Genomic DNA, 13,534 nt, shown 5'->3' on the forward strand with positions numbered 1-13,534 from the left:
TTTCCATTAGTTTCTCACATACAGTTCTCACATACTTTTCCACAATTTACCGGCCTTAGCCTAAGCTCCTTTGTCTTGTCACATCCCTCCATGCAATTTATTATTCTTTTTTTTTTTTTTTTTTTTGAGACTCTCGCTCTGTTGGCCAGGCTGGAGTGATCTCAGCTCACTGCAACCTCTGCCTCCTGGGTTAGAGCAATTCTTCTGCCTCAGCCTCAAGTAGCTGGGATTACAGGTGTGCATCACCACGCCCGGTTAATTTTTGTATTTTTAGCGGAAATGGGGTTCCCCATGTTGGTCAAGCTGGTCTTGAACTCCTGACCTTGTGATTCACCCCCCCTCCCCAGCCTCCCAAAGTGCTGAGATTACAGGTGTGAGCCACTATGTCTGGCCATTATTCTTTATTTAAAAGGGCATATAAGCTCTTGGGCCTAATAACTTCTATTGATCTTTATTTTTCTTGCAAAGACTCCTGTGCATATACAAATATTAAATAAAACTTTTATGCATTTTCCAGTAAATCTGTCTGCACTTTATGCATTTCCAGTAAATCTGTCCAGCCACAGAACCAAATAGAAGAGGCCAGGCGGAGTGGCTCATGCCTGTAATCCCAGCACTTTGGGAGGCTGAGGCAGGCGATCACCTGAGGTTAGAAGTTCGAGACCACCCTGGCCAACATAGTGAAATCCCATCTCTACTAAAAATACAAAAAAATTAGCCAGGTATGGTGGTGGGTGCCTGTAATCCCAGCTACTCGGGAGGCTGAGAAGGGAGAATTGCTTGAACCTGGGAGGCGGAGGTGGTTGCAGACGGGGGGACAGAGCAAGTGAGAGACTCTGTCTCAAAAAAAAAAAAAAAAAAAAGGTGGGGGGTGGTGAGAAGGAAGTTTTTCCTCACCTACAGTGTGAGGAAATCTAGGTGCTTGATTTCCATGCTCCTGAATGTCTCTCTCCATTTGGTAACATATACCTGTCCTTGCAACTCATCTGCAAGTTACTCCCATAGCTCACCAGCTTCCTCTCCACTACAAGACACAGCCATGGATCAGGTCAATATCCACATGTACAGTTGTCCCTCGGTATCCATGAAGGATTGATTCCAGGGACTTCTCTTCTTCCTCCTCAACCTCTTGTGCTGATATTCACTAGGGGTGGCTGACCCTGACATGATCGAGGTCACAGTTTCGGGGATAGAGGTCCAGGTATTTCTACATGCATTCCTCCTTGACCTGGAACTGGTCTACAGTCTTACCCCTTGGGATCCTCTGCACTATAGTGGAAGCAGAAAAAGGCCAACTTGAACTGTTCCCCACAGGGGCCGCTGGGCATTCCCCCAAGGCACAGGCAGTTCCAGTTACTGTCTTCATTTGGCAGCGTCAGCCCATGCTGAGTATGGATCATTGAGGTCATTAGCCACCAGCTCTACATTGCTTGGAGTTTTGTGGTCATCTTTAGTCACAAACATGATTCCATCCTTCCCTTCCTGTTGGCAGTGGGGCGTGGCTGCAGCATATAGACCAGCGCTTAGACTGCAGAAGCAGCCATGGCAGCTGCCCTGTATTTTTTTACAGCCTTTTAAAATTAAGTATGATGCACATACAGTAAAGTGCACAAGTCATACGTGTACAGTTTATCACAGGCAACCACACCCAAGCAACCAAATCAAGAAATAGACATTACTAGGGGAAGTCCCCCTCTTGTCCTTTATGGAGAAAGAACCGCTATCCTGACCTATATCACCATAGATTTTGTAGATTCCCTTTATCAGGTTAGGGAACTTCTTTTCTATTTCCATTTTTATCAAATTGTTTCCATTTTTATCAAATGGTTTTCTCTACAAGATGATCATGTTTTTTCCCTTTATTAATGTCTGAGGCAGACAGATTTCTGAATGTTAAATTTACAATTCCTGGAGTGAACCCACCTTGGTTGTGATATATTAACCCTTTTACATTTTGCTAGGTTTGGTTTACTACTATTTTGTTTAAGATTTTTATATCTATGTTCGTAAGTGACAAAGACTCATACTTTTCCTTTATGGTAATATCTTTGTTGAGTTTTAGCATCATATTGTAATAGCCAAAGTAAGAACTTTGGATTTTATTTTCAGTGTGACAAGAAAGTATTTGAGGTTTTTATATGTGCTGATAAGAAAACAATCAGATATTAAGAGAGAAAGAAAGCAATTTATAAAACAGTATAGAATAAGATCACTTTGTGTAAATTAGAAACGTGTGTGTGAGTGTGTGTGTGTGTGTGTTGCATTTTTAAGTTAGAACTTAAAACGAAGAATTATTGGCAATTGATGTTAACAGGGGTGATGGGGGAGTTTTTGATTTTGTGTTATTTGACGTTTTTTCACCATATGTATGCATTACTTTTATTTAAAAATATAAACAAGAAGAGAAAGCATCAAATGGAAAAGAAGAAAATAGAGCAGTCTGTTGACCCTAAAACTCTCTCCCAGCAGGAGACATTAGTACCTCATTTGAGGGCTGGCAACTGGACCTTGTTTCTGAAGCTCAGTTCATCTGTAAAGTGAAGATGATATTGTCCACCTCAGGGCTGTGTAAAGATTTCATCAGCTATTATGTTTGGCTCATAGTTCTAATTCAATTAATGGGGCTTCTCCAAGTGGTAGTAGCTACAGTATGACAACTACTTGTGCACATGTGTTAGAGAGTAGCATAGCAGTAGTGTATGTGTGGACAAATGGAGACTACTAGGTAGAGAAGAAGGTGATGGGGCTCAAATGAGTAAGGGAGGGAAACAGGTAAAGAAAAGAACTGAAGGAGCCGTAATGAAGGCTCCAACTCAACCCCCTTCCCGCTCTGCTGGTGCCCCAAGAAGAACGGGAGCCATAGTAGGCCTGGCCAGGGGAGCACTCACAGACTGACACAATGTCTTAGTCCATTTGTGCTACTTTAACAAAATATCCGAGAATGGGTAATTTGTGAATAACAGAAATTTTCTCTTTCTCTCTCTGTCTCTCTTTCTTTCTCTCTTTCTTTCTTGTTTCACTCTTGTTGCCCAGGCTGGAGCGCAGTGGTGCGATCTCAGCTCACTGCCACCTCTGCCTCCTGGGTTCAAGGGATTCTCCTGCCTCAGCCTCCCAAATAGCTGGGATTACACGTGCTCACCATCATGCCTGGATAATTTTTGTATTTTTAGTAAAGATAGGGTTTCACCATGTTGGCCAGGCTGGTCTCAAACTCCTGACCTCAGATGATCTGCCAATGTCGACCTCCCACATGCTGGGATTACAGGTGTGAGCCACTGTGCCCAGCCAGAAATTTATTTCTTACAGTTCTGGAGGGTGGAAAGTCCAAGATCAAGATGTTAGCAGGTTCAGTGTCTGGAGAGAGCCCATTCTTCATTGATGGCGCCATCTAGGTGTCACCACATAGTAGAAGGGCAGAAATGCAAAAGGAGACAATTGCAAGTTTCTCCAGCTCTTTTATGAGGTTGCTAATCCCATTCACGAGGGTTCCACTCTCATGACTTACTCCTCTCCCAAAGGCTCTACTTCTGAATACTATCACGTTGGTAATTAAATTTCAACACATGAAAACTGGGGGGCAGAGTCAGACCATAGGACACAGTGAGAGAGACATACTCAGCCTGGACCAAGAGCTCACGGAGACAATTTGGTATCTATGGGATGGCTGAGAAAATTGTGGTGGTGGTGGTGGTAGTGGTGGTGTGTATAAGCTGTGGACACAGAAATAAATACCTCCTATGCCCTTAAATATCACACTAAGGGAAAAGAACAATGCTGAATTCCCCAGGGGATTGTCAGTGCCAGCATGCAGTCTAATTTGCATGATTCAAATGTTACATGGTTCATTAATTACAACTCTTAAGAGTTGGGGGGGAAAAAAGCAAATACATAAAATATGCATATTTTCTATGTTTCCAAAGAGATAACATCCACCACATTTTGTGTCTTGATGAGTATGGGCAGATGTGGAATTCCTTGACAGTGCACGCTTCTCCTGGATATCTCTGGTGTGGGAAGAACACTGCCACTAAGCCTTACCTGTTTGTTTTTTTGTTTTTGAGAAGGAGTCTTGCTCTGACTCAGCCTCTTGCGTAGCTGGGACTACAGCGCGTGCCACCATGCCAGTCTAATTTTTTTCAGACCCCACCCCCACCCCCGTCTAATTTTTGTATTTTTAGTAGAGATAGGGTTCACCATGTTGGCCCGGATGATCTCAATCGACCTTGTGAGCCATTTGCCTTGGCCTCCCAAAGTGCTGGGATTACAGGCATGAGCCACCATGCCCGGCCTTACTTACCTGTTAAATGAGGAGAGCAAGAGAACATACCCCATAGGGTTGATGTAAGGATTACACAAAGTAATTCATGTGAAGTTATAAACAACTTTACATCTAGTAAGTGCCTTGTTAATGTCAACTATGAGGCTGATAAGAAAGGAAGAGGAGGGAGCATTTCTTTTGACTGGATCTTGGTCAAGTCAATAGTTATACCCCTCACATATAATCATGTAACTCATGGTAATTACATTTTGGAAAAATTAACTCAAATTGCCTATTTACATCAACAAACTAGAAGAGATACTGAGGACTGGACAGGGAGAAAATGAGAGGGAGTTGTGAAACTGCTGGAAGGTTTCAGGGAGGAGAACCAGGGCAGATATTCCTAGCGACTTTTTTTTTTTTAGTCTCAGGAGGTAAACATGACATTTTTATCTTCCAGTGCAGTCACATGACCTATGTTATAACCTAATGGCATTACTTTCCATGTGGAGTGTGTGACCCACGGTTCCCACCATCATGCCTTGGCTCGGGGTGTTCTTGGTGCCTGGAATGTACCTCCTCCCAACTCTTCACACCCAACCCCAACCATCTCTCAAGAATCAGCTCAGACCCATGATGGAAGTTACATTTTCTTTCCCAACTCCCTGACTCTACATAGCTATTGTTTGTTTATTTATTTTCTTCAACTTTTAAGTTCCAGGGTACCTGTGCAGGATGTGCAGGTTTGTTACATAGGTAAACGTGTGCCATGGTGGTTTGCTGCACAGATCAACCCATCACCTAGGTATCAAGCCCAGAATCCATTATGTAGCTGTTAGTTTCTATTGCTCTTCCTTCTCCCTTAGGCATTCACTTTTGTGACTCCTCCAACTGACTATAAGCATCTTGAGGACAGGAAATACGTTTTTTCTTCTTGTGTTTCTTCCACTTCTCTGCTCCTTTTACACAGTAGACATGCACTAATTAGCAGTTTAATGAACGAGTTAATGTAGCAATTAGCCTTTTCTCAGCAACAGCCTTCATTCAGGACAAGTTTCTGCTCCTAATCCCCTCCCTGACTAGAAATCCCTGGGCAGAGACGCTCATCCAAGCTGTCCCTGCCTGGTCATCTGACTTCTCTCACCACACTGCCTGTATCAGGAGAGTCTGTGGGTAGCCATTTCCTTGTACCAACATCATCATCACCAGAAAGAAAATGCACACTTCATCACACACGAGTCTTACTTATTTGAAATACTACGTTGGTGGAAAAGTAATTGTGGCTCTGACCATTATTTTAATGGCAAAAACCACAATAACTTTTGCACTAACATAATAACTGTGCAGGATCTCTGGTGGACTTCTCCAGTGGAGTTTCATAAACATCTTCCTCCTGCTTAGGAGAAAGTTATGACATGGTTGCGGCACACCACACCCTCCAGGAGCCTCTTGTTCCCTGACATGGAATGGGTTTGGAGATTTGGTGCAAGCCTGCCTAAGAAAATAAGGAGTGCATTGATAGGGCTCTTTGACCAGAATGGGGCTTGGCAGATTGGGCCTGACTTAGGGCCCCCTCCAGTGAAGCCCACCCACGCTCCAACTGCCACTCTCCTAACTGTCACTCAGAACACTGCCTCTCAGTACAGTGCTTGTCCAGGCTTTGGATGACAGACCACTGGCTCAGGAGCTGGGAGAGCTATTTGAGGGCCAAGCGAAAGCCTCATTTTGTGATTCAGGCACCAGGCAAATATAGTTTTGTGAGGAAAACTCAGCTGCCTGTGGCTTTGGTTTTGTTTTTGATCTTGAGTGCTTTGAAAATCTTGCTGCCTGTCCTCCTTCTGATTTGCAAGACACTGGAGAGGAAATCAACTTGGTTTTCTGAGCATCCTCTAGTGCCTCTCAGCTCTGCAGGAAGACTCCTTTCCTTGGAGGAGCCCAAACTTTATCAAAAAGACAAATATTTCCTTTTCTCTTCAAAATGTAAATATCTTTTTCTGTTATTATATGAGTAATAGATGCTCACTGGAAAAATTCATACTATTCAGAGTGTGTTTCCCAGCTCTTCTGGGTGAGAGATGATCATATGAACCGTTTATAGTTTATCTTTTCAGTCTGTAAGTATGGGTGTATATACAACATTAATGTGATCTTGCTCAATGTTATTCTCTAATGTTAGTTTTTAAATTTAAAATTGTGAAACAGTGAACTCTCCACATTAATACATATATATCTGCCTTTTCCTGTGCCAAAGTTAATTTGACCATTCCCCTGCTGATTTTTTAAAATTAAAAAAAATTTTAAACTGTTTAAAATTTTTTGCAGTTAGAAACAATGAATGGTGTAATGAACTTCCTTATACATGTATCTTTGCATGTTTGTATGGATAGGTTTATGGGATACATTTCTAAAAATGTAACTGTTGGGTCTATAGTAAGACACATTTTGAATTCTGATAGATGATGCTAAATTGCCACCCACCCCCCAAAAGTTTACGCCTCCACGAGGGTGTCCCAGGACTGATACCTACTAGGCAATTAGGCATAGTGCCTAGGACCCATGATAGTTTTAGGGGCCATAAAAACATTTTAATTTTTTAAAACAGGAGAAAAAAGTACATATAAGAATGAATATGTGATATATAATGACTCCAGATAGGATTATATTCATCTTTATACCAATCCACTCATAACATATAATTTTTAGTATTTTTTTGGAGGAAGGGACCCTTGAAGACAAACATGTATAGAGCCCATGCAGGTCATTTTGTGGCCCTGGATTCTCTATTAGAGAATTCTCTATTAGGCTCTCTTCACAGCCTTGCAACTCTGAGACTTATCTTTAATCTTTTCTAGTCTTTTTTGTTTTTACTTGTAGTTCTTTGGTTATTTATGGGGCATCATCTCCTAAGTTTATTGACCATATGAATTGCCTATTTATGTTCTTTCCTCTCTCTCTCTCCCCCCCCCTTTTTTTTTTTTTTAGAGACAGGATCTTTTTCTGTTGCCCAGGCTGTAATGCAGTGGCATGATCATAGCTCACTACAGCCTTGAACTTCTGGGCTCAAGAAATCCTCGCATTTCAGCCTTCTGAGTAGCTGGGACTACAGGCATATGTTACCATGCCTGGCTAATTTTTTTTTTTTTTTTCTTAGAAATCGGATCTCACTATGTTGCCCAGGCTGGTCTCAAACTCCTGGGCTCAAGCAATCAATCCTTCCACCTTGGCCTCCACAAACATTGAGATTACAGTTGTAAGTCATTGTGCCTGGCCTTTTCTCATCTTTTTATTGGGTTGTCCATCTTTTCCTTGTTAAAGTTCTTCTTATGGTATAGTAAATATCACAAATATTATGTTTAAAATTTTGCATTTAATATTTGTTATGGTATCTAAAGTGCTCCTGTACTCCAAATCTGCCAAGCAGTTTTTTTTTTTTTTTTTTGAGACAGAGTTTTGCTCTTGTCATCCAGGCTGGAGTGTAATGGTGCAATCTTGGCTCACTGCAACTTGTCTCCCAGGGTCAAGTGATTCTCCTGCTTCAGCCTCCTGAGTAGCTGGGATTACAGGCACCTGTCACTACACCTGGCTAATGTTTGTACGTTTAGTAGCAAAGGGTTTTTGCCATGTTGGCCAAGCTGGTCTCAAACTCCTGACCTCAGGCGATCTCCCGCCTTGGCCTCCCAAAATGCTGGGATTACAGGTGTGAGCCACTGCACCCAGCCAAAGCAGTTCATATATAGTATCATTCTTGCAAGGACTTACACGAATATTCCTGTTATTTTCTTGTAGAATATCTATGGCTATTATCACTTATGATAATATCTTTAGTTCATCTGGCATGCATGTTTGTATAAGATGTGAAATAGCTCTTTTTTTTTTTTTTTGAGACAGAGTTTCCCTCTTGTTACCCAGGCTGGAGTGCAATGGTGCGATCTCGGCTCACCGCAACTTCCGCCTCCTAGATTCAGGCAATTCTCCTGCCTTAGCCTCCTGAGTAGCTGGGATTACAGGCACGCGCCACCATGCCCAGCGAATTTTTTGTATTTTTAGTAGAGACGGGGTTTCACCATGTTGACCAGGATGGTCTCGATCTGTTGACCTCGTGATCCACCCGCCTCGGCCTCCCAAAGTGCTGGGATTACAGGCTTGAGCCACCGCGCCCGGCCGTGAAATAGCTCTTAAACTGTATTTTGTTTTCCAAGTACATAGCTAGTTTTTCCCACACCATGGGACAATAATTTGTCCCTTTTAAATTCACCTTTTAAAATATTAAATAAATTCTCCTATATACATCAGTCTGTTTCTTGACTCTCTTCCAACTCATTGATCTATTTATCTATTGCCACGCTCTTACCACAGCTTTAATTATATAGCTCTGTAATCTTTTGATTTCTGAGAAAAGTAAATCACCATCCCTTCCACCATAATCTTCCTCCTTATAACTTTTTTCTTGATTATTGTAACACCTTTACTCTTTCTGATAAACTTTGGAGTTACAGTTTCATGTACTGAAAAAACAAATCCCAAAGAATTTTGTAAAATTCGGAGATTAATTTGAGGAGATGGGACATCTTTCCCACACTGCATCTGCTTCTCCAAGGCATTTTGTTCAGACCTTCTATTTACGCCTTCCCACTTGGCCTTCTGACTGCCCAAGCCTTTGCTGTCTCAGCAGCATCCTTCTCATGTCCCTGTTACTCCCCGTGCATCAGGAGGGCGGCAGCAGGGCTTGCCTGTGTTTTCATGTTCTCCAAGAGGTTAACAGGGCCTGTTGCTTTGCCATTTTTGGTCCATTTAGTAGTGTTTTTCTAAGAACTGTGTTCAGGCTGGAAGGCACTGTGGCAAAGCCCACTGCCATCGCTTATCTGGATTTCTGGTCTCTGCCTCACTTTGGCTTAGTCTGGCCCATTCTGCACATTGTATCTAGAGTAACCTTTCGAGGAGATTTCCCTGGGACCCTGCTGGGAAACCTTCCTTCATTCCCCATTGTATTCATTTTCTGTTGCTGCTGTTAAAATGCCACAAACTGAATGACTTAAAATATAACACACATTTATTATCTTACAGTTCTGGAGGTCATGAGTCTAAAACCAATCTCACTAGGTTAAACTCCACGTTTTGGAAGGACTGGTTCCTTCCTGGAGGCTGTAGGGAAAAGCCATTTCCTTGCCTTTCCCAACTTCTAGAGGCCACCTGCATTCCGTGGCTTATGGTCCCCTTCCTCCATCTTTAAAGACCACAGTTGTATCACTCTGACCTCTGCTTCTGTTGTCACATCTCCTTCTCTGACTCTGCTCCTCCTGCTGCCTTGTTCTTAAACCTATGATCATAAGAACCCTTGTGATTTGATTGGGCCCACCCAGATAATCCAGGATCATCTCCCCATCCCAAAGTCCTTAACTTAATCACATCGGCGAAGTTCCTTTTTACATACAAGATAATATAGCCACCGGTTCCAAAAACTAGGATGTGGACATTATTGGAGGACCACTATTCTGCCAATCACACCCATGGCCTTCAGGATAAAGCCCAGGCTCCTTAACTTGGCTTGCCAGCCTCTCAGAGGCATACCCACTACTTCTCTGTGTAACCTCATTCCACTCCCCTCTTCAAACTCTCTGTTCCAGGTACATAGGCTTCTTTCAGTTTCTAGGACTTGCCCTCCCTGATTTCTCCAGTCCTGGTCCAGACTGGTTCCTTGTCTGGAAAACCTCTCCCCAACTCTTTACTTGACTAATCCCTACTCATTTCCAGCCACAGCTTAAGCTTCAGTTTCTTTGAAAGCTTTTGACAACTTCTACTCTCCGAAGTTTCTCCAGATTTCCTTCGGGGCTCTCGTCTTCTTCCAATGTTCCTGTCCTGCTTATATTGCCTTTTATATGATTGCTTGTTTGATTATACTCTCTTCCAAAATGTAAGCTCTCTGAGGCCAGAGACAGCAAAGGCAGCTTCATGATTGTCACTCATTAACTTTTTACTGAATAAATTTTATTTAAAAATTAATTTCAGGCCGGGTACAGTAGCTCACGCCTATAATCCCAGCACTTTGGGAGGCCGAGGCGTGTGGATCACGAGGTCAAGAGATCGAGACCATCCTTGTCAACAAAATGAAACCCCGTCTCTACTGAAAATACAAAAATTAGCTGGGCATGGTGGTGCGCGCCTGTAGTCCCAGCTACTCAGGAGCTGAGGCAGGAGAATTGCTTGAACCCAGAAGGCGGAGGTTGCGGTAAGCCGAGATCGTGCCATTGCACTCCAGTCTGGGTAACAAGAATGAAACTCCATCTCAAAAATTAAAATCATAATAGAATCCAATTATTTTACTCTGTGGGTTTCATCTTAAATGTTATCATTCATTTAACAAATATATATTAAGCACCAACTTGGTAAGCACTGAGCCAAGGCATTTAAAATTAAGAAGAAATCACCTGACAATTATGAGGATGCTGAGGTTGTAGAGGTGCGATCACAAGGACATGAATAACAATTCTCCCCCTCTAGGAAAATGGACCTGGAGGTCAACGAACCAATAGACTTTAGTTCTGGAGATCATCAACATCTGATTCGGAAAGCAGCAGATAAAAGCATCCAGTCCGGATCTGGTGAGCGCTACACACCTTCATCTTCAGTGGGGCCACAAGAAACTCAGGAGAAGCCACAGTCAAAGGACACTGAGCAGTCGAATGTCTATGTGATACAAATTTCAGATGACATCACCCCAGGTGATAGCAATGCAACTTTAGGCAATCCGTTCTTGGACGCATCTGTCCGCAGAGGTGAGAATAAAGAAATTTACCTTTTAAGAAGAGAAAAGCACATGTTCTCTTAAAATGTTTCCACAGAGTAGACTGGCAGATATAATTTTGTTTTTAGTTTTTCTGAGTCATGCTTTCTCCTAAAACATGATGTAGGACTGTTATAATTGACTGCTCCCAAGTTGTCCAGGGCATTCAGAAACTCATAAGAAACATATGGTGAACAACTTTTGGGTTTATTTTTTAAGGAAATATGAATTAGTTGTGGATCGTAAAATGTTTTTAATTGTATATGAGGTGACACATAATATTGGCTTAAGCTTTAAAGTCTCCAGTCTGTCATCCTTAGGCCTTTTGAGGCCTGAACATTGCAAGTGGACTGTGAGCTCTGAATTTTATTGGTCTCCCTGCGTCCCTCACCACCCACTTCCTGTTGCTGGAAAGCTGCCTTTTGGAGCTCTAGCCTTTGAAGTAGGAAAAGGAAAAGGCAGACAGCCAAAGGCAAAGAAGAGCCAAGAGAGGGCTGCAGGTATCCTGAGACTTGACCAAGCCAGTCTTCTTTTCAGAGGTTTTTCTAGAAACCACACCCAGCGTTTGGAATGCCATGCCATTGACTCACCTGTGTCACATGGCCGCCTCCATCTGGAGTTGTTCAGTTGGGCCCATTGCCACCCTTAACAAGATATGGGTCAGACAGTGAGGAAGCCAGGGATACTGGATGTCACTAAGCACCTGGGCATCTCTGAACCAATACCTGGCCTACACAGCATGTTGTGCAAGGGCGACATTATTGATTTTCATCTTTACAACAACCCAACCAACACAGAAGCTGTACTGCCATTTTACAGATGAGAAAATGAGGCTTAAAGAGTCTAATTGAATTAGTCTTTCAGGTCTAATTGAAAAATATGTAGAGCCTCCTTGCCAGTGTAAGAGTCAGTTATTTATGTCTGCCTCTCCTGGAGGACAGAGGCTGGCCTTTTTCCCATTTAAAACAATTATGTAGTATATGAGAAGATGAAAGTGCTGTGGAGAAAAGGAAAAGAATAGCAGGGTAATGGACTGAGTTACAGGGGTTGTAATTTTTTAAAGCAGCATTATGGAGATATAATTTGCAAATCATAAAATTCATCCATTTTCAGTGTACAGTTCACTGGTATTTAGTATATTTAGAGTTGATAATCATCACAATCAATTCTAGAAACTTTTCATCACCTCAAACAGAAACCCATACCCAGGCTAGGCATGGTGGCTCATGTCTGTAATCCCAGCACTTTGGGAGGTTGAGGCAGGCAGATCACTAGAGGTTAGGAGTTTGAGACAAACCTGGGCAGCATGCTGAAACCCTGTCTCTACCAAAGGAAAGAAAAGAACAGAAACCACACCCCTCGGCAGTTTCTCCCTCCTCCCGCCCCGGAACCCCTGCCAACTACTGATCTACTTTCAGACCTCTCTATGAATCTATTTTGAACATTTCATGTAAATGGAATCATACAACATGTGGTCTTTTGTGATTTCCTTCTTTTACTTAATAATGTTTTTTGAGGTTCTTTCATGTTGTGGCATGTGTCAGTATTTCATACCTTTTATGAATGGGCCATATACAATTCAATTGCCTGGAGAGAAAACATTTTGTTTATACATTTATCAGTTGAAGATAATTAGATTGTTTCCACCTTTGGGTTATTTTGAATAATGCTGCAATCAACATTCATATTCAAGTTTTTGTGTAGACATATGTCTTCATTTCTCTTGGGTAGATACCCAGGAATTGCTGAACTATAGAATAATTCTGTGTTTCACATTTTGATGAACTGCCAAACTTTTCCAAAGTGGCTGCACCATTTTACATTCCAATCGGCAATGTATGAGGGTTCCTGCTTCTCTGCATCCTTGCCAAAACTTGTTATAGTCTGTCTTTTTGGTTATAGTCATTCTAGTGTTTGTGAAGTGGTATCTCATTGTAGTTTTGAGTTGCATTTCATTAGTGAATTTTCATTCACATGTCTTCTTTGGAGGAATATCTACTCAAATCCTTTGCCCGTGTAAAGAAAGCAACAACCATTTCATAATTCTGTGGGTTGACTCAGTTGTGCACCTCTTGTGCTGGTCTTGAATTGGGAGCTCTCATTTACTTACAAGGAAATGGTAGCTGAGGCTGCTATGCTCATTATGACTCCATGTTACGGCTTGCAGTTTGGTGTTAGGTGGGGATCCAAATTCATCTTCTGTAGGTGTATATCCAGTCTTCCCAGCACCATTTGTCAAAATGATTATTCTTTCTCCATTGAATTTTCCTGGCACATTTGTCAAAAATCAATTGACCATAAATATAAGGGTTTATTTCTTGATTGTCACCTTGATTCCGATCTCTATGTCTGTTCTTATGAGCCTGGGCCACATTTAATATTTTTCCCCCACGGTCCCTGCTACATAGAAGATCCCCAATTAATGAGAGCTAAATGAATGTTTTAATGTAGGCAGCATGCACTTGGAAATAGATATTCTGCTATTTTTATTAAGA

At 42.0% G+C, this 13,534-nt stretch overlaps 1 protein-coding gene across 13 annotated transcripts in view; it reads left to right on the forward strand.

Annotated features, from left to right (window-relative positions):
- TMBIM7P (transmembrane BAX inhibitor motif containing 7) overlaps nt 1–13,534 on the forward strand; it is a 32,819-nt gene that overhangs the window by 2,851 nt on the left and 16,434 nt on the right. For 3 of the 13 annotated variants that reach the window (XM_035253876.3, XM_078342826.1, XM_078342828.1), the window contains exons 1-2: nt 5,898–6,238; nt 10,757–11,031. In XM_035253876.3, the coding sequence (XP_035109767.1) occupies nt 6,237–6,238; nt 10,757–11,031 (277 nt within the window). In that variant the 5' untranslated portion in view covers nt 5,898–6,236. Of the gene's footprint in view, nt 1–5,897; nt 6,373–7,263; nt 7,509–10,756; nt 11,032–13,534 lie in introns of those variants that run through there. The other 10 variants (XM_035253877.3, XM_017975743.4, XM_054237801.2 and 7 more) reach the window with 9 other exon arrangements.

Source organism: Callithrix jacchus, chromosome 11 (genome assembly GCF_049354715.1).
Source record: "Callithrix jacchus isolate 240 chromosome 11, calJac240_pri, whole genome shotgun sequence".
NCBI lineage: Eukaryota > Metazoa > Chordata > Mammalia > Primates > Cebidae > Callithrix > Callithrix jacchus.